The sequence below is a fragment of the Cucurbita pepo genome, chromosome LG13 (genome assembly GCF_002806865.2).
Source record: "Cucurbita pepo subsp. pepo cultivar mu-cu-16 chromosome LG13, ASM280686v2, whole genome shotgun sequence".
NCBI classification, from domain to species: domain Eukaryota; kingdom Viridiplantae; phylum Streptophyta; class Magnoliopsida; order Cucurbitales; family Cucurbitaceae; genus Cucurbita; species Cucurbita pepo.
In genome coordinates, this window is record NC_036650.1 from 7,294,574 (window position 1) to 7,314,689 (window position 20,116).

General features: G+C 34.5%; 5 protein-coding genes across 7 annotated transcripts; 3 read left to right on the top strand and 2 right to left on the bottom strand.

Moving 5' to 3' along the window:
• Positions 1–1,325: 1,325 nt before the first annotated feature.
• Positions 1,326–5,070, top strand: LOC111809290 (protein IQ-DOMAIN 1). Its single transcript, XM_023695734.1, has 6 exons — positions 1,326–1,646; positions 1,874–1,951; positions 2,058–2,351; positions 2,782–3,009; positions 4,024–4,143; positions 4,233–5,070. The coding sequence occupies exons 2-6, from the start codon at positions 1,877–1,879 to the stop codon at positions 4,941–4,943; spliced, it is 1,428 nt and encodes a 475-aa protein (XP_023551502.1). The 5' UTR covers positions 1,326–1,646; positions 1,874–1,876; the 3' UTR covers positions 4,944–5,070.
• Positions 5,071–8,637: 3,567 nt separating this feature from the next.
• Positions 8,638–10,894, top strand: LOC111809309 (LOB domain-containing protein 1-like). Its single transcript, XM_023695750.1, has 2 exons — positions 8,638–8,811; positions 10,538–10,894. Exons 1-2 carry the CDS (start codon positions 8,656–8,658, stop codon positions 10,892–10,894), a joined length of 513 nt encoding a protein of 170 aa, XP_023551518.1. The 5' UTR covers positions 8,638–8,655.
• Positions 10,895–12,371: 1,477 nt separating this feature from the next.
• LOC111808041 (40S ribosomal protein S23) lies at positions 12,372–15,051 on the top strand. Of its 3 annotated transcripts, none has more exons than XM_023693813.1 (5): positions 12,372–12,467; positions 13,740–13,895; positions 13,969–14,095; positions 14,674–14,807; positions 14,939–15,051. In XM_023693813.1, exons 1-5 carry the CDS (start codon positions 12,463–12,465, stop codon positions 15,012–15,014), a joined length of 498 nt encoding a protein of 165 aa, XP_023549581.1. In that variant the 5' UTR covers positions 12,372–12,462; the 3' UTR covers positions 15,015–15,051. The 3 variants fall into 3 exon arrangements, with proteins under 3 accessions (XP_023549581.1, XP_023549582.1, XP_023549583.1); XM_023693814.1 differs by having other exon boundaries at positions 14,932–14,965; XM_023693815.1 differs by lacking the exon at positions 14,939–15,051 and having other exon boundaries at positions 14,674–14,894.
• On the bottom strand, positions 14,943–16,076 carry LOC111808039. The gene is made up of 2 exons (XM_023693812.1): positions 15,495–16,076; positions 14,943–15,411 (listed from the first exon to the last, which is right to left on the bottom strand). Exons 1-2 carry the CDS (start codon positions 15,828–15,830, stop codon positions 15,070–15,072), a joined length of 678 nt encoding a protein of 225 aa, XP_023549580.1. The 5' UTR covers positions 15,831–16,076; the 3' UTR covers positions 14,943–15,069.
• A 13-nt stretch (positions 16,077–16,089) lies between these two features.
• LOC111809310 lies at positions 16,090–19,347 on the bottom strand (the record flags this gene model as incomplete). Its single annotated transcript, XM_023695751.1, has 8 exons — positions 19,179–19,347; positions 17,841–17,978; positions 17,576–17,761; positions 17,254–17,478; positions 16,941–16,972; positions 16,767–16,859; positions 16,380–16,542; positions 16,090–16,253 (listed from the first exon to the last, which is right to left on the bottom strand). Coding segments are annotated over exons 1-8 (1,071 nt in total), but the record flags the coding sequence as incomplete, so codon positions are not given.
• Between the last annotated feature and the right edge of the window lie 769 nt (positions 19,348–20,116).

Below are 20,116 nucleotides of genomic sequence, written 5' to 3' on the forward strand. Positions count from 1 at the left end.
AAACTCTACCGTAACATAAAAGTTCACGACCAAACCTTTGATTTAGTGTATTTAGAATTAGAGGATAATATATTTTTTCTCATATTCCTAAAATAACTCTTAAATTATATAAATAACTGTTCAAGTCAATAATTAGCAAATATTGTCTATTTTGAACTATAGTCGTCAGCCTCATAGTTTTAAAACACATATATGCTATAGGGAGGTTTCACACCTTTCTAATAAATTTAAACACATACCTAAATACGGAAGTCAGGATTAACTACAAAATAATAAGCCAAAAGAGCATAAGGTTCGAGGCGTTGAAGTGGCAAGAACAACTTATATCTCATTAATTAAACCAATTTAAGCATTTAATTTCATTAAAATTGAGTTACTTTCATTAATTTGTGTGCATTTTGTTTTAATTATACCCCACGTCAAGAACTGACCTCGACTCACATTCAATTGAAAGTAGAATGGTAAGAAACTGAAGTGGATTAAACATTTCGTCGTAACAAACACTCACAGTTAGAGTAAAACATAAACACGTTTAGAGATTGTTGCCCTCGTGTTATTCAAGCACAACATCACACCAGATGAATCATGTCACCGCTATCGTTCATCAAAGATCTACGTACTCATTGTTGTTCAAAAATCCAAACACATAAATATGGCCTTATGAATAATACGAGAAAGATTGACACGTGAAAGAATAGCTTCGACTTCGGTTGGTTCTGCTATCGTCAAAATTGAAATATACACTTAAAATGCATATACTAAATATTATTATTGAAATATACCCTTAAAAAAGCATATGCTAAATATTATTTTATTTCATTCCTCAAGCAATACCATCTATTTTTTTAAAAATAACATTTTTTATTTTTTAAAACTATTTAAAATTATCAATTTATTTTTTTATTTTATTTTATAATCTACACTAACTTAATAATTAGAAAAGGATGTTTAAAATCGATATTGTCAAAATTCTGCAAAAAGAATAAGAAAAAGAAAACATTATTTTAAAATATAGAAAATAAAATAAATCAAAAGATAGGAGGAAAAAAAAAACACTATATTAAGAACGTACGTGGCGCTATCAGGATGGGCCACGTGGCTGGTTACAAAAGCTGGGCTTAGCCCAGCACGAAGTTCTAACATTAAAGCAATAAAACTTTTTGGTCGTTTCAGAAACCGATAACAAAAGGGCACGTGGCAAGTCATAATTGGTCATACTTAGTGTACACGTTACGACGACATCATGTGATTTCCCTCTTAATTTTTAACGGACTCCCCACTTTTTCCCCTAAAAGTTTCACCGGTCGACGGCGGAGCCAGCGGCGGCGATAGCAACTTGGGTGTTGATTTGTCCTGTTGTTCAGCTTGCCTTGCCGCTGATGCTATTAAAATAATAACAATAATAATAAGAGTCACACAGAGCCTGAGCCCACTCGGTTTACTCCTGAAATTCTCTTCTCCCAACGCCCTACACACTCCCCCCAATTCTTTTCGTTAATTCCGTTTTTGCCCCTTCTCTAACCTCGAGATCTGGCCCTTTCTCTCTCTAATGGAGGTTGCTGCGTTCTTTGCCTATCAATTTCTTTAGGATCTAAGAGAGAGAAAGCTGCTGAGATTCAGAAAAGCTATGGCGCTTTTGTGCTGAGGTATTTCTAATGGTTTTTGCCTTTAAATCTCTTGTTTCTAATGAAATCGTTTCATGGGTTTTGTTTTTCCCCTCAAGAACTTTCAGTTTTCGACAATTTTCTGGGATTTTTCTATGAACAATGTTATGGGGTTTCTCCATTTTGGATCTGTGTTCTAAGACTTTAGTAGATTTTGATCTGTTTGAGTTCTTGTATGTTTGACTGATCTGTTTTTGACGATGGAATAGGAAATGGGGAAGAAAGGGGGATGGTTTTCTGCTGTGAAGAAGGCATTTGCTACTGAATCTAAGGAAAAGAAAGAGCAGGTTCTTATGGGTTGGGATTCTAATTTCTATGGATTGTTGTTTTCTCTGTGTTTTTGGTTGTTTAAGATCATGAACTGAGAGTTTGTTCTTGATTTTTCATGGCTAGAAAACCAACAAATCCAAGAAGAGATGGTTTGGGAAGCCAAAGAAATTGGAGACAGCTCCATTGGATGTGTCTGTTCTTCCTATTGAAGAGGTGAAGCTAGTTGATGCAGAGAATGAACAGAGCAAACATGCTTATTCTGTTGCCATTGCCACTGCAGTTGCCGCCGAGGCCGCCGTCGCAGCCGCTCAGGCTGCGGCGGAGGTCGTTCGGCTCACTACCATCACTAGGTACTCCGGGAAATCAAAGGAAGAAATAGCAGCCATCAAGATCCAGACTACATTCCGTGGCTATATGGTGAGTGATCTCTTTCACTTATTAGCAATAATGGATGACACTCCTGGAAAGCCATAGCTACTGTTAGCTGGATCTTGCAAAGTTAGAGGCCTATTCAAGGATGAATAATGGTTAGATATAACTTAGAATCTATGATTGTCACTCGTATATCACAAGACGACTGACCTTAGAACAGATCCGATCCGTTCAGATAAGGTCATCTAAAGTTTTATGATTATTGGTTAGAACTCGAGAGAAACAAGTCAAACTTCCAGCTTGCCATGACTTGGCATCAAATATGTGCAAATCATATACACCTAACTTCAATGCAGGCTTTAATGTGTCATTTAATGGCCTGCAGAGGGCTCAAAAACAGTGATTTCAAGGGCTTTTCTGTAATGGGTTTGGGACATTAAATATGGTTTTGTAATGGGAATTTTGTTTGGGTCAGGCAAGGAGGGCGCTGCGGGCATTAAGAGGGTTGGTGAGGCTGAAGTCATTGATCCAAGGCCAGTCTGTTAAGAGACAAGCAACCACCACATTAAGATGCATGCAGACGCTTGCTCGTGTGCAGTCACAGGTGCGTGGAAGAAGAATTAGAATGTCAGAGGAGAATCAGGCTCTCCAGAGGCAGCTCCAACAAAAACATGAAAGAGAGCTTCACAGATTAACTGCTTCTGTAAGTTTTTCTGGAAACTCCTCGTGTCAGATTGGTTGTCCTATGAGTATTACTTAGCTACATGGTTCAATCACATGTGTTGGTAGCTGCTTTTTAAAACGAGTTTGTAGGGTTGAGCTAGAAAAAGTAGCTGCACCCGAGCTAGCTAGCTGTCGAGTATTACTCTTAGTCGTCCTAAGTGAACCTCTTTTTTAGTTTCTCTTTCACAATCTTTGTAACGGTCTAACCTATTGGTAGCAGATATTGTCTTGTTTGGATTTTTTCTTTTGGACTTCCTCTCATGGTTTTTGAAACGTGTCTGCTAGGGAGAGGTTTCCACATCCTTATAAGGAATGTTTCGTTCCTCTCTTCAACGTTCTTGCTGGCACACTGCCTGGTGACGGGCTAAGCCCACCACTAACAGATATTGTCCTCTTTGGGCTTTACCTTTCGAGCTTCCCCTCACGGTTTTTAAATGCGTCGACTAAGGAGAGGTTGAGAGGTTTCCACACACTTAAAAGAAATAGGGCTTTTTCTTTCAAGTTTTACCTTCTGAACTTCCCCTCACAGTTTTTAAACGCGTCAACTAAGAGAGGTTGAGAGGTTTCCACACCCTTAAAAGAAATTTTTCGTTCCCCTTTCCAACCAATGTGGGATCTCACAATCCCTAGAGAGAGATTTCCACACCCTCATAAGGATTGCTTCGTTTCCATTTCCAACTAATGTGGCATCTCACAATCCACCCCCTTGGGGTCCCAACATTCTCGCTGGCACACCGTCCGATAACTAGCTCTAATACCCTTTGTAAGTCCAAACCCACCGCTAGTAGATATTGTCTGCTTTGAACTATTACATATAACCGTCAGCCTTACAGTTTTAAAACGCGTCTATTAGAGAGAGGTTTCCACACCCTGATAAGGAAAGCTTCGTTTCCTCTCTCCGATCAAGATCTCACAATCTTAAATGAATATATTGCATGCATTCTTAATCCTGGATCTGTATGTATGAGAATTTAAATTTTGATGTCTAAATTAGGCAAACAATGAATGGAATGACAGTACCAAATCAAAGCAGCAAATTGAAGCCAGACAAGTTTACAGGCAAGAAGCAGCAACAAGAAGAGAAAGGGCATTGGCGTATGCTTACTCTCATCAGGTTCAATTCGTTTCCATTTCTTCCTGATTTGATTATCATCTCCCTCCTCAGATCATTGATTTTCATCCTCATCGCCGTTTCCCCAACAGAATTCAGGCAAGAATTCTTCCAAATCTGCAAACCCTACATTCATGGATCCGAACAATCCCCATTGGGGCTGGAGTTGGTTGGAACGATGGATGGCCGCTCGTCCATGGGAGGCTAAGAGCACCGCCGATTGTCACGATCGCGGCTCTGTCAAGAGCGCGATCAGCCATGCAACCTCGATCGGAGACATTTCCAAATCGTACTCCCGTCGCGATCTCAATCTCGACATCAAGCCATTTCCAAGGACTCCGACGAGCCAGAAAACAAGCCGAGCTCCAAGTCGCCAATCGCCGGCAACTCCTACGAAGGCGCATTCGTCGCTATCTGCAGGGAGAAAATTGAAGCCGGATAGTCCAAGAGGATTCGGCTGGAGTGGAGACGCCGATTCCCGAAGCGCATTGAGCGTCAAATCGGAGCGGTACCGGCGCCACAGCATCGCCGGATCATCAGTGAGGGACGATGAAAGCTTCACGAGTTCGCCATCAGTTCCAAGCTACATGGCGTCCACAGAAGCAGCCAGGGCAAGGTCCCGGTTGTCGAGTCCAATGGGAACGGAGAATACGGCAGCGACTCCAGATAAGGCACCAGCAAGTGGCGGCGTAAAGAAACGGCTCTCGTTCCCCGCCTCGCCGGCGATCTCGAGGAGGCACTCTGGTCCGCCGAAAGTAGACACTAACCCGATCGAGAGAGATTTCACCGGCGAGAGCCGATAGTTGAAGATGAATTCGGTAGAGATTTTAATCATTTCTTAATTGAAGAGGTATATAGTTTGTCATGTTATTTACTTTCTAGTGTTTGTTTGATCGTATCTGAAATAGAAGGATTTATTATTTCTTGTTCTTCATGTTGTTGATTTCTCATTACAAATTTTAATCAAACTTTGATTTAATTCTTTCTTTTATTTCAAAATCACTAGTTTATTGGTTAATTTTCGATTGATTACTACTTTAATCCAAGACATTAATTTAATTGATACTTTGTTTATTTTATTGTAATATACAAATACTAATTAAATATCTCAATATAAATTGTTTAAATTTTAACTGTATGTAATAAGTATTAATTATTTTAATATTTAAGTAAAAAATTGATAATTTTAATGTTACAACAATTAAGTATGAGATCTTGTGGGCCCTATGAATTACAACTGTAAAATTAATTATTTATTGTGTCAAAACAATTTATTAATGATCCATAGGAGCAATCGGCTACCAGAGTCATTCCCACCTATGAAAATTAAAGACAGCCCCTAACAGGTAAGAGTTCATAACGTACTCAGAATTAAGATCGGGTCGAATATGATCCTCATGTAATATCTTTTATATTAACGAATTTATAAAGAAAGATTAGATATTCTTCGGTCAGTCTTATACAAACTCATTATATAAGATACACCCACTCACATGTCTCCACATGAACAGTTTTGATCAAATCATTTGTAACGATTACAAAATGAGTCGTATCAATAGTGTTACTCAGATTAGACACCCAACCTTATCCATATACTATAGATCTTTTAGGTTATTACTTGAACACTTGAACACGATCCTCTTGTATGTCAATCATATATTGTTCAAGATTACATTAAAACCTTAAATTTTCGTAACATGGATAATATTAAATTGTAAATAAACTAATAAAAATTAATATTAATAATTAAATAATTAATTACTATGGTTTAGGAGTAAGTAAAAATATACACGGAAACTTTCCATTTAAATTATTCAACTTTCATATTTGTATTTATTTAATTCGAACCTAACTTTAAAATTGTAAGATATTTTTATAATTTTTTAATTTTATATCGGGATGTAGAATTTGTATTTTTATGTTTTTTCTTCTTCCAAATCTAAGGAAGAAAATTGGGGTTTCTTTATTGAAAAAAATGAAAATTGGCTTTATAANAAAAAAAAAAAAAAAAAAAAAAAAAAAAAAAAAAGCCAAAATTCGTTGGCTATGACCTCTAACAAGCGGTGGTTCTTCTACCCTATGAAAAGACTTTGGTAGTTTGATGCGAAAAACAAAGCCCCAATCCCAAGGAAGGAACGACTTTTTCCCCTTCCTAAAGTGGCGGAATCATACGTTGTCACTTTTGAGCAGAAAACCCACAAATTAAGGTCCCTTTATTTATTTATTTATTTTAAATTAGGCTTTTTCCCCTAATTTTCATATTATTTTTAATTAAATATATTTTTTTTAATTCAAAATTAAAAGATATTTAAAAAATAAAAATATTGATTTATACCCTTAATTTAAAAAAGAAATCAAATGAGATCCAAATTAATCATTTATTCTTTACTATAAAAAAAATATTAAATATTATTTGATGTAATCACATATACTTTTGTTATTTTCAATTTTGGGAGTCATAAATTTTTAAAGTAAATATGCTAATAATTTAATTAGATACAAAATTAATAAATAAAAAATGTAGAACTTGTATAACATGAATTCAAGAGAGAATTTGGAGATTGATAACTATTTTATTTTTTAATTTTCTACTTTTTTTTTACAAGTTTATTTATAATAATTTTTACTTGCTTCCATGAAAATATNAAAAAAAAAAAAAAAAAAAAAAAAAAAAAAAAAAAAAACCGCTTGAATTTTGAAAATACTCATGGATAATAAACAAAGAAATTAATAATTTGCCATATTTTTTAATTTGATAAAATGATTTTTTTCCCCTTTTAAAACTCATTATAAAACTGAAATTTTATTATTATTATTATTATTTTGTAGTAGATATGTCGGAGAAAATTGTTGAGGGGTATTGAGAGTGAGTCTCGTCATGAATTTATAAGTAAAGGAATAGATCTCCATTGATATGAGACCTTCTATGAAGTCTAAAGCAAAGTCGCGAGATTTTTCACTTAGTGGATATTATTTTAATTTGATGAGGTGGCAAAAATTAGGCATGGAACGAAATTGGAGGAGGAATTATTTTAATCATTGTATATTCCACGTATTTGCAAATTAATTGAAGGAATATTATTAGTCAATAAATTATTTTTGTCGTATTATAGACCCTCCAATTGTTTTGGTCTAGACAAACTTGATCGACACGAATAAAGGCTAAAGGCGATCAAATCAACGTTGAAATTTGGAGTGTAGAGAAAATGTGAGTCATGACAGTCTCTTAGCTCCCTTTCTTCCTTTCACATTTTTAGATCTTTAAAATTGTGTTCTTTCCCTTCTAATTTTCTTTTTTCAATTAATTAAATGTGAAGTCGGGAATTTAAACGTTCGATTCAAAGGAAAATGGAAGATGTCTCTGTCGAAAGTACGTTCGTGTTGGCATTCTGCTAGCTTTAATTAGCAATTTACGTAAAAATAATTATAAAAATATATCATCGTCCCGAAAAACAAATCGAAACATCACAGTACTAACAAAATGCTTTGTTCCGTTAATTTTTTTTTGTTTTTATTGATATTTTTATTTAGAATTTAATTATTCATTTAAAAGAATTAAAATGTTTTTAAAATTTTTAATTTTGTGTCGATTTTAAAAAAAAAATTATTAGGTTTTTAAATTTACAATTTTCTCCGAATAAATTCAAAGTTTGACGAATATAATTTATTTATATATTTTTAATTAGTAAATTTAATAGTCGTGAAATTGACCTCTTATAATCCTCTCATATCAAATTTAATTTAACATCTAATAAATTAATTAATTTGTTTTAAATTCACATATATTTGTCAACCATACAAAATTAAAAATTTAAATACGTAAATCAACTTGTAATTAAAAAATAATTTTTAATTTCCAAAACTCTAAAATATAGATTAAAAACTAGAAATCCATATTTCTAAGTGTTTATAAATTTAATTAGAAAAAAAAAAGTTAAAAATTAAATAATTATCAAATAAATACATAATTTATTTAAAATATATCATAATAAAATGAGTTTCATGTGAGTTTTAATTTAATATATATTTAAGAAAGGTGTGTTTTTACACTACTCTTAATTCAAGTCAAATATGCTCATTTGATTGGTAATATATTATTTAAAAATACTTTAAATTCCCAAAATTGTTTGATCCAACTAAAAATAAATACTTCTGCCACATGAAACTCTCCCAAAAGTCAACAACGCCAATATATTTATATTTTAAACTGATTTTTCAATATATTATTTTAGCCTATAAAATTTAATTTTTAAATTTTTAAAAATTATTGACAAAATATAATAAAATGATTATTTAATAAAATTATCATATATATATATATATATATATATATAAATAAAAATAATTAAAAAACGTGTCAAAAATATTCCGGCGGTTTTAATAAGTCAAGGAGGAAGAGCCCAAGCTTCCGACTATATATATGAACGTGTTTCGCCATTTGTATTCAGTCTCTTTCGTTGCTTGCTCGAGGCTAAACAGCAAACTATGCAGTCTCCGCCGCCGCCGCCGCCGCTGATGGTGGTTCTCAGCCCTTGCGCCGCCTGTAAGATCCTCCGCCGGAGATGCGTCGATAAGTGTGTTTTAGCGCCTTATTTTCCTCCGACTGAGCCACTCAAGTTCGCCGCCGTGCATAGAATATTTGGAGCCGGCAACGTAATCAAGTTTCTGCAGGTAAATGCCAAACCCAATAAACCATTTGTGCAATATTTATCTTAATTTTAAGAATTATTAAGAAAAATATTTTTATTTACGTGCATGATAAAATACATAAAATTAATTAAATTTTAGTAAAAAATGTTGGAGGATGTAAGTCCCACTTCCACTAATTTAGGGAATGATCATGAGTGTTAAGGATATTTAGTAATAAATTATAGTTTACCATATATATTATATTTGATATTTTATTATAAGGCAAATATTAGATATTTGCCTTATTACCATAGGTATCTTTCCATTTATTGTTATTTCCATTTATTACTATTTCCATATCCTTGTAATTTATTTGATTATAAATAAGATAACTTTCACACCATTTAGGTGTGGTGGATTAATCAAACATTCACATGGTATCAGAGCCATTTTGGTTTAGCAACCCGTATCCTTTCTTTTCAATGGCTTTTGAAATCTTCTACGGTTCTTCCCCACCACCATTGCTGGCTTTGACGCCGCAGGGGCAGTCGTCATGGTTGCCACATGCAGATCCGATTGATTACTCTTCGACTCCACCCTTTTGACCTCCAAATCATCCTTCGCCATACTCTGTACATACAACCTCACCTTTTCCAAACATAGTCTCTTACATTTTCTTCCCCATTTTCCCTTTATCCTTCATCCTTCACAGAAACTCTAATCTTAGGATCTTCATCAGCATTCCTCTTCGAAAATATACAGAATCTCGATAAGCCTATCGACCTTTTGCAGAGATTTACCTTTGGAATCTAGGCGCCGCACTGGCATCTTCGCCAACCAAGTTGCCGCCGCCCTTCTCGCCAAAATTGGCTCCTTCGCCCCAATGTGGCGACTCTTCCGGCTGCCCTTCTTGCCAAAATTGGCTCCTTCGCCCAATGTGGCGACTCTTCCGGCTTCAACATTGTCTTTGTCCCTTGCTCTATGTCTCCCCTTGTACTTCTTGGGGTTAGACATATTCTCACCAGAGCCAAGGCAGCATCGTCGCTAAGCGACAATCCCTCTTCATGGGTTAGACATATTCTCGCCGAAGCCAAGGCAGCATCGCCGCTGAGTGGCGATCCCTCTGCAATTTTCGATGGCCAAGAAAGTGTTTCTCTACGCCTCCTCTGAATCAGGTTGTTGACATCTTCACGAAAAGTGTTTCTCAACCTCTTTGAATTTTTCAGATCCAAGCTTCACGTTCGTTCAAATCCGACGCTCAGCTTGCGGTGGGGTGTTAAGGATATTTAGTAATAAATTATAGTTTACCATATATATTATATTTGATATTTTATTATAAGGCAAATATTAGATATTTGCCTTATTACCATAGGTATCTTTCCATTTATTGTTATTTCCATTTATTACTATTTCCATATCCTTGTAATTTATTTGATTATAAATAAGATAACTTTCACACCATTTAGGTGTGGTGGATTAATCAAACATTCACAATGAGTTTATAAACAAATAATACCCTCTCCATTGATATGAGGCTTTTCGGGGAACCCCAAAGCAAAGTCACGAGAATTTATGCTCAAAGTGGACAACATCATACTATTGCTGAGAGTCCTGATTCCTAACATAGTATCAGAGTCATGCCCTAAGAAGAAAAAGGAGTCGAGCCTCCCCGAAATAATGAAATTAGGGTAAATATTGATATGTATGGTCAAATTTATAAGGTAATTTTTTTTCTTACGGATTCGTAGGGTTACGGATATGAATGCAGGAACTTCCAGAGAACCAGAGAGCGGATGCTACGAGCAGTTTAGTATATGAAGCGAACGCTAGGATTCGAGACCCGATCTATGGTTGCACTGGTTCAATTTTTCAGCTGCAAAATCAAGTGAGCGAGCTCCAAGCGCAACTAGCCGTGGCTAAGGCTGAGGTTCACAAGATGCAAGCTCAACATGCAAATTTGTTAGCCCTAATGTGCACGGAAACAAGTCAAGTTCGAGTTGAAGGTCGAGAAGTCCCAGTCTTGTGCCAAGACCACTTTCCATTTAGTGATTTAAACCCTATTCCACATTATTACAAATCTTCCAATATTTCTTGGGACTCCTCGTGGACTTCATCATCGTTCTAAATAGTGTTCCAATAAAGTTTATTGATCGTTCGATGCATGTTTAAAATACATGAAATTAGAGCTGTTCTCGATCTGACCCTAAAGGTATAAAAGAATCTATTTTTTCGTCGAAATCCTATGGTTGCGGGCTGTCTTGTTAATATCCAATGAAGTACGCCAAAACGAAAGAATGATGATCCGCTCACATAATTGATGTCGTTGTGATTGTGAAATTTCAAATAGGTTGAAGAGGGGAACGAAACATTTTTTATAAGGGTGTGAAAACCTCTGCCCAGTACACATGTTTTAGAATCGTGAGGCTTACAGTGATAAGTAACGAGCCAAAGTAAACACCAGCAATGGACTTGAGTTGTTACATCATAGATTTGAATTCTTAATTCTTTGCCAAGACTGGTTTAAAATAGTTGGTCGCTTCCTTTAGTCTGTTGCCTTTTTGTCTTCTTATCGTATCTTCGTGTTTACTTTATATTAATAAATTATTTTATTATTAAAAGCAAATTCTTTTAGGATAATTTTCATGTATTTATGTAATTCGAAAATTCCACAAAAAGAACATTTTCAAACGATAACCATAATTAAAAACAAGTTTATTATTTCATAAATTTATTTTAAAATATATTTTTAGTATTTATTTCACTTTATTTCACTTAGGAAAAATTACACTTTTTTTTATTAATAAAATTTAATATTTATATAAATTAGTCTATAAAATTTTATATTGAATAATAAAAAAAAAATTATATTTTAATCTATAAATTAATATATATACCAATCTGAAAGTCTAAAGCTCCCGATTTTTAATTCCAAACTAAATATTTCACGTGTCGTGTTGTGGACCGTTCATCAATAATGAGAGAGATAAGAGGATTGCTTCATACCATTGGATCGAAAAGCTCGAACATAATAATGATAAATATATGATTGTCTCCAAATTTTGTAATGACACCGCTCACCCGAGGTCATGTACATTCTTATTCATGGGTTTTTTCATGATGTTTGATGAAATGAGAGTTAAAAAATGGTTATTCTTCATTCCCCACCTAATTCTCGATTTATTTTTGTAGAGATTGGGGCGAAAATTTCAACGGAAAATTATTTTCCTTAACACTCCACGATGATTTTTTTTCATTATATATATTAAAAAATATAAAAATATTATAATAAATTCAAAACTATTTTATTAACAAACATATAATAAAGTATTTAGAGTATATTTAATAATATTTTATAAACAAAAAAAATATAATATACTGTTTAATATAATTTTTTAAATTTAAAATTTCGATTAAAAAAAAGCATTAAATGAAGTATCAGTGAAGTAATTCCGAAGTGTAATTACGTAATAAGTCTTGATAGAGATGCTAAATTGCTAATAACTAATCTTGAACTCTGAAGGGCAATTACGTAATTATGCAGTGGACAGAAATCCTTTCACCAGGAGGCGGTATATATATTGTCCGTCCCGCGATTTCTCTTTCATTAGGGTTTGAGTTCCAGTTTAATATTCACTCGGCATTCTCATTTGGGCGATTCTTGAAGAAGTTGCAGCATCTTCTTAATCAGCCGTCATGGGGTACGAATTTCTCTCTTCTCTGCATTGTCTTTCTTCCATGGCGTCTTCTCTTCTTCGTCTTCATCCAATTATGTTTTATCGAAGAAGTTGCAATCGTTCTGTCTGCTCTGACTGATTGCTAGGAGCCTCGATTATTATTATTATTATTTGTGTTCATATTGTTTGTTGAATCTTCATGAATAATCAAACGGACGCGGTGCTACTTTGAACAACTCTGAAGGCGTCATTTCGTTCGGATCTTTGATTTTAGTCTGGCTGTTTGTTTGGATATTAATCTGGAAATTGTACACTAGGAGAAACNTTTTTTAACTCAAAAGTGGAACCGAGGCATTCGTTTAATGTCGCTCGTCAATTGAAATGTCTTGGTTTAAAACATTTACTGATACGATCTAGTTAGTTTATTGATAAATCGATAGGTTCGGAGTCGTGGACAATCTGTTAGTCCGATTCCGATTATGTGAGTGTATATGGTTAGAGTTTATTCATTAGTATCGGTGGAAACAGCTCCCTAATTCATACTCTAAGCTTGAATTCTATTGTTGATAGTCTCTCTCTCACTCTCTCTCTCTCTCTCTCTCTCTCTCTCACACACACACACACACACACACACACACACTCTCTTCGCTCGTCCGTGTAGTTGAAATAATCTATCTGATAATACAAGTGGAAACAACTTTTGGAAATTCAAACCTCATATACTACGTTTGGATATGTTTGTTTGCAACTTCTATACCTAATTTCTTGGGAGTATAGTTGAGCCTAGATTTCTCATCCTAAATCTCCATATGAAGGTTCCGTGGTTATCCGGTGAGGCTCTTCATCCTCCTTTTTTTTTTGTTATCTATTTTGTTGCGGAGTATATTCTGATCATATGAGTGGAAATACCATTCCAAATTCATATACGAAGTTTAGATGATGTATGTTATTGTTTCAGTTTCTGCATGTAATTTTGTAGGAGGAGACCTAAACATAGATTCTTCATCCTCGTTGAATTTCATATACATTCCCCCAATCTTAATATGTAGATTACTCCATTCTTCTTCACAAATAGCAAGAAGCTTTAGCTCCATTCAAATTCTTGAAGGATACATTCTTAGCAAAACTGATTTACTCTTTAATTGTACACATTCTACGAGTTTATCCACTCCTTATTAGTTAGTATAATTCCCAACTCCTTTGGTAATGACTGAAGTTTTGTTTCATATGTGCATTCTTTCAGTTGGTTGGATTATGTAACGTTAGTTGTATTTATTTTGTTTGCATATCTTGCAGGAAGACTCGAGGAATGGGAGCTGGACGTAAGTTGAAGTCCCACCGTAGAAGGCAGAGATGGGCAGATAAGTCATATAAGAAATCCCATCTTGGTAATGAGTGGAAAAAGCCTTTTGCAGGGTCATCTCATGCAAAAGGAATTGTACTCGAAAAAATGTAAGGCTATTGATGCTTATGCTATTGTCGATGTGTTATCAAATATTTATTAGTCTTGAATTTTCTAATGCAGTGGAATTGAAGCCAAGCAGCCAAATTCTGCTATTAGAAAATGTGCTCGTGTTCAACTGATTAAAAACGGGAAGAAGATTGCTGCTTTTGTACCTAACGATGGCTGCCTCAATTACATTGAGGAAAATGTAAGTTAATCTAGTTTGCTTGTGCAGTGAATTTTAGTAATGTTTAATGTCTTTTGTTGACTTTCTTTGATTTCTAATGTTTAAATCAAAGCCAAATTTTAAAAACTAGAAAACTGTTTGTAAACAAGGGTTTTGCACAAGGTCTCTAGGTTTCCTGAGGTGTAGAGTCGGTGTCAATTTAGTTCTTAAGGTTTCAAACGATACATTTTAGTCACGATGAACGAGTTAATTTGAACATTTGTTGACTAACCAAAAAATTAAGGTGGCATGACGTGACAAAGTTTAGAGAATTTTAGTAATATTATTATAATGACTAGGTCCCTATGTCTCTCTTTCCAAAATTTACTCTAACGTTTTACTCTAATGTTCGTTTTTAAAATTCTTTTTGGTACTTGAATAAAACTTGAAAATTGTATTTGCATAAATAAATATAATTTTAAAACTTGAAAATTGTACTTGCATAAATAAATCATATATCTGATTTTTATAATTAAAAATTGTACTTATATAAATAAATAACTTTAAATTAATATTGTTTTGTAAATTATATTTGAATTTAAGCATGATTTATTTTACAGGACGAGGTGTTGATTGCGGGATTTGGACGTAAGGGTCATGCTGTGGGAGATATTCCTGGTGTTAGGTTCAAAGTTGTGAAAGTTTCTGGAGTTTCACTTTTGGCTCTCTTCAAAGAGAAGAAAGAGAAGCCAAGGTCCTAGAAACGCCTTCGCCAATCACTGTTTTTTTTGTGTACTCTTAATTTAATTTAAATTCAAATCATCCATCAAATTTTGATATACTCTTAATTTTTTAATTTGAACGCTTATGCATGACAGTATACAGGGGGTTGATTAGAATCATCTCGACGATGCTATCGATTCTTCTTCAAACAGCTTCAATGGACAATAACAAAATGTGATAAAAATTGATTGAAATCAACTTCAATGATGTATAACTAACTATCTTGATTTAATTCAGTTCATGCGGTTGTTTAGGCGAATGGAGTTAACCTGCATGGCTAAACCCTCAATTTGTGGATCCACAAAACTTACCTCATTTTCCTTGTCGTCTAATTCAGCGTACCGCGAGATGATCTTCTTGGCCTTCATAGATTGATTACATTGGACAATCCTGTTATATGACGCAACTGTCGGACTTCTGTTGCCTTTTCTGGTGGAGACGCACACTGGTGATCCTCCATTTTTATCATTTCGAATCTCGGCCCATGGTCGAGTTCTAGGAGATTGAAGCTCAGTACATCGAGTATGAACATCCTGCTTCGTGTCAATAATGGTGGCTAACTGCAACATAGTTTCCTGTTCATAAACAGGGATTCAATGTCAGCAGAAGAACCAAGAACCTTTTAAGTAAAAAATAGAGCTTTTAGGAATGAACTGACCCGGTCGAAAAAGCCAAGTTTTGGTGACGGCATTCGCAGGCCGGAAGGTTTTACTTCTCTTAATATTCTCGAAGCATCAGTATTCCCATCTTCTTTAAGGTCTTTTCTATGGGGTCGATTAACTGACGTTTCATGTCGATTCTCTTTATCTATAAGAGGACTTTTATTAAGACTGGAATATGGACTTCGCTTGGATCTGTTGGTACATCTTTGAGCTGTTGAAGTGGTGTCTAAAGGCCATTCCTCAATTGAGCTTGCTGGTGATCCATACCATGAGGATGTAGGTGTGGACTGGCAAGAACTTTCCACTTCTGTCTTGCTTGCTCTCGTCTTCATCAATGGAGTCGTCGAAGCTGAACCGGCAGTGAATATGTTCGAAGTTCGGGAGTTGACTTTTCTTCTCAAAACTGGAGGCGATTTTCGAATGGTTACCTCAGATGGAGGACGGCGGGTGAGTTTTTTAGATGTTGTAAAATGTGGCAGAGATGATCTAAGTGACTGAGTGGAGCCATGGATGGCACTGAACGAGTCCCTTAAACATGGTTTCTTTAACTTGCCAAAACCTTCTACTGTTAACAAAAAAAAAAAAAAANAAAACTGGAGGCGATTTTCGAATGGTTACCTCAGATGGAGGACGGCGGGTGAGTTTTTTAGATGTTGTAAAATGTGGCAGAGATGATCTAAGTGACTGAGTGGAGCCATGGATGGCACTGAACGAGTCCCTTAAACATGGTTTCTTTAACTTGCCAAAACCTTCTACTGTAAAAAAAAAAAAAAAAAAACAAACTTTTTATGAGTTACATTATTGATTGAATTTATGAATTTCATTTCAGTGAAGCAACCTGAACATTTTTTATGAGTTAAATTGATTGAATTGAGGCGTACCCGAAGCTGAAACCCCAGACCTGCATCCCAGTTTGACATGCTTTTCGCCCAAGGAAGCAATTTTAGTTGAACTTCTTGAAACGAAGCTTGTCTTCTCTGAGGCCTTGAATGGTTTGAGGGAAGAAGATGAATAATGTTCCCTACTTTCACCCATATGTTTCAGCTAAAAGAGATATGCACTCGTCAGTACAATTTAGAGGTTCTTAATTTTGTGGCGTAGCTGCAAAATCTAAAGCTTTCAAAATTCAGGCTTATCATATTAGCTGCAAACTCTGCTCTTTCGAGTGGAAATAAGAAGGAAGCTTTAACAGATCAGGATTTTACACGAGCAAAATTCTTTATTGACGTGTGTTATGATCTACCAATCACCCAAAAACCTGAACGTACCTGTATTTTTGGTGACTTTGGCATTTGTCCAATTATCTTCTTTGATCCATGCTTATGAACACTATGCCTTCTGCAAGTTGGCACGTCCTTCATCTGAAATATTAATGCGAAGTATTATTTGGGGAACTAAGATGGATTAATGAATAAATAATTATGATGGAGGCAAGAAATTACCATAGTTCGAGAACCATCCGGTTTGGCGGAACCTGAAGGGAAATAAAAAACCAGATGAACATAATGACAGTTTGTCTCAAATTGGTGTAAGAATGGAAGAATTTTCTGGGACGTTTCATTGACTTCTGATAGTTTTTGGGTTTTAATTAAATTTCATTCTCTATTGGTGTAAATATAAACACCCTTTATGAAATTTAATATAGATTTATAGAAACTCCAAGAAGCTTCTAGATGATATATCTAATATTGAAGATAGGTATGTTATTTAATATTTAACAGATCCTGTCAAAGGCTGAGCTACAGATTCCATTACCTGTTCTTCCCTGTTCAAACCTTGAAGCATTTAGTTTGGGAATCGATGCTCTGATGTCTTCAAAAAGATCCATCTCAAGTCTAGTTAATGAGGAACCTTCGCTATCTAAGGTACTGTTGGACTCCATAGACCTCCAAACTTCATCCTCAATAACAGGAAGCAAATGGCCTTCAGATTTCTTTAAACCGTTGTTAACAATGGCCAATTCAAAAGGGTTCAAAACTCCTGAAATATAGAAAGAACATTTGTTCGAACAGATTAAGCCATCCATTTTTTGAACAACCAAACGGCATATACTATTGGGGATAGTTTTAAAGCATACCTTCGCTGGTGAAAAATCCATTATCCCAAGCTAAGCTCTTACGGAAGTTGTAATTTTCGTTATTAGTGTCTGGTTCTAGTGATTGAGAAGATAATAAAAGATGTTCTTCGCTCCCCAGTATGTCAACCACATTGTCATAATTCCTTGAATTCAAGGTCGTAAATAGTTCCTCGGGTTCCAGTACTCCTGTCAATGAATGTAGTCAAATCAACTATAGGCTTGCATAGAAAATGTGGACTGAAAGTAAATTTTATAGAAGACGTACCTGGACTAGTAAAGAAGGCGCTATCCCAGGCAAGGCTCATGCGCCCCTTGCACTTGGAATCCGGCAATACCTGTTCCTTGGAATCTCCATTTTCGCGCCCATGAAGACCATCAACCTTCCTCCGGACGTTCGAGCTTGCTGTCAAATATGATACGATCAGAAAATAGCCAAGCATGCAAAAAGTATTCAAGGATCAACACAGGAGGATGATAGATTTTACTTGTGCCTGAAACCTTATACTACAGAGGATTAGCTTTCATCAGCTATCATTAGAACCAAACATCACAAAAAAGTTCCTCTCAGGAAAAAGAAAACCATAACAAAGAAACAATTAGATTGAACATAGTACTCTTCTACTGGCATTGAAACGATCATACCCTGGCATAAGGAAGCTAAGCATTGCAACGATTGCGCACGAAACTAAAAAAGCTAGTAAGCCGCATCTAATCAAGGAAAGTACGATGTATAGAAGTAAAAAGTTCTATAACCATTAGGACGCTATATGCACGGATTCAGAGGTTTCATGTATTCATCGTATTTTTTTTTTATGAGAATAAAATGGAAATGTCAGAACAATCATCACCTGACATAATGGAGCTCGTCATTGAAACGATCGCAAACAAGAACTTACACGGAAGCAACATTGAGAAGATTAGGCCACATCATAATCAATAAAAAGTCATTTCAAAATTCAAGCATCTAATCAAATTACGATGTACAAAAATTGAAACTCTCGAACAATTAAGACAAAAGAGAAGATGAAATTCCAGACGATATGTAAGGAATCGAGTTTCTACGTATTCATCGTAATTTTAAGAGAATATAACAGAAATTTCAATCAACCTTCCCCTTGACATGACGAAGCTCGGCATGGAAACGATCGAACACAGAAGAAATGTTCACAGTAGCAAGATTGAGAAGCTTGCAAACCTCATCATAATCAATACGAAAATTAATTCAAGAATCTAGCATCTCTTTCATCTAAGTCAATGAATAGTAATCAAAATTCAATAACAATTAGGTAAGAGAAGATGAAATTTCAGAAAATGCGACAGAATTTGAGTATCCACATGTAGTTATCGTAAAAGAATCCGAGTACACAAAAAAAACTGAAGAGTGAAAAAATTCACTATTCATCAAAAGTGACATAACATAATAACGAAATTACAGACAATCGCACGACTCAAAATGTTAAGAAATGAAGAACGAAAAGAGAAAGAATCAAAATCATGCTTCTCCGATGTTAAAAAGTTAAAACACAGCGACAGTAGTAAACGCTGAAGGGAAATAAACGAATCAAACTAGAAAGCAAAGAACAGAGAATCGAAAGCGAAGTACCTAAGACTTGAGAATCTTGAAATCCGTTTTCAGAGGACATAACGACGGATTCAATCTTTTCATTCATCATGAATCATCTATTGGCGAGGGATTCCGAGGGAGAGAACTTTTTGAATTTTGGAGACGCAAATTATGAGTGTTAAGGAAATGTTCACAATAACTAATAATTGTGGAAATGGTGAAACGGCTGCAGTTATCGTAGAAGCGGGAGCGGGCAATTGAATATTTGAAATTATTATTAATATATATATTTTTTTAGTCCAAATCAAAACATTTTTATTAGGTTAAATTAGAAGTTTAATGTTGTATTAAAATGCAAAAATGTAGGTGGTCCCCACCTATTATGATTTTGGAGAATAATTTTTTTATTTTTTTATAACATATTACAAATTTAATTTTCGAACTTTCGTCTATTTATTCTTTAAAAATATATAATAGATAAAATTTTGGGTACAACAAATTTACAACTTTATAATTTTATTGTATTATTGAACGAACAACTAGAGCGGTATACATTATATGAACAGAAAGCACAGCCTGCCAGAACATTTTTTTCAATTAAAAAAAATCAAGATTTTAATTTAACTTAAATTTATTCAAAGAAATTAATTTTTAAGTAGCCCGAAAATGGTTTCTAATTGGTGGAATAAAAAATTATTAAAATTTTAAGAACAAAAATTATTTAATTTTTAAAATTTCAAAAACTAGATGTATTTTATCAAAAAAAAATTTAAACAAGCAAGCTAACTTTGGCGGATTATATTTAAATTTTTTTAAAAAAAATTAAAAAAATTAATATTGTAAAATGGTTATGTGATTGAATTACAAATATGGAAATGCATTAAATGTACAGAAATCTCAGGGTATTTAATACTCAATTATAATCTCTTTCTCTTGTAACTGATTATTTAAATTTTAAAATGTTAGTATTTTCAAAT

What these genes read in the sequence shown, in the direction of transcription:
- LOC111809290 (XM_023695734.1), top strand. Translation starts at nt 1,877, where the DNA reads ATGGGGAAGAAAGGGGGATGGTTTTCTGCTGTGAAGAAGGCATTTGCT. An exon ending in CTAAGGAAAAGAAAGAGCAG is followed by an intron (nt 1,952 to 2,057) that starts GTTCTTATGGGT and finishes TTTCATGGCTAG; the next exon opens with AAAACCAACAAATCCAAGAA. An exon ending in CTACATTCCGTGGCTATATG is followed by an intron (nt 2,352 to 2,781) that starts GTGAGTGATCTC and finishes TGTTTGGGTCAG; the next exon opens with GCAAGGAGGGCGCTGCGGGC.
- LOC111809309 (XM_023695750.1), top strand. Translation starts at nt 8,656, where the DNA reads ATGGTGGTTCTCAGCCCTTGCGCCGCCTGTAAGATCCTCCGCCGGAGA. An exon ending in ACGTAATCAAGTTTCTGCAG is followed by an intron (nt 8,812 to 10,537) that starts GTAAATGCCAAA and finishes ATATGAATGCAG; the next exon opens with GAACTTCCAGAGAACCAGAG.
- LOC111808041 (XM_023693813.1), top strand. An exon ending in GGAATTGTACTCGAAAAAAT is followed by an intron (nt 13,896 to 13,968) that starts GTAAGGCTATTG and finishes TTTCTAATGCAG; the next exon opens with TGGAATTGAAGCCAAGCAGC. An exon ending in GAGAAGAAAGAGAAGCCAAG is followed by an intron (nt 14,808 to 14,938) that starts GTCCTAGAAACG and finishes GACAGTATACAG; the next exon opens with GGGGTTGATTAGAATCATCT.
- LOC111808039 (XM_023693812.1), bottom strand. Translation starts at nt 15,830, where the DNA reads ATGAAGACGAGAGCAAGCAAGACAGAAGTGGAAAGTTCTTGCCAGTCC. An exon ending in AACTTGGCTTTTTCGACCGG is followed by an intron (nt 15,412 to 15,494) that starts GTCAGTTCATTC and finishes GTTTATGAACAG; the next exon opens with GAAACTATGTTGCAGTTAGC.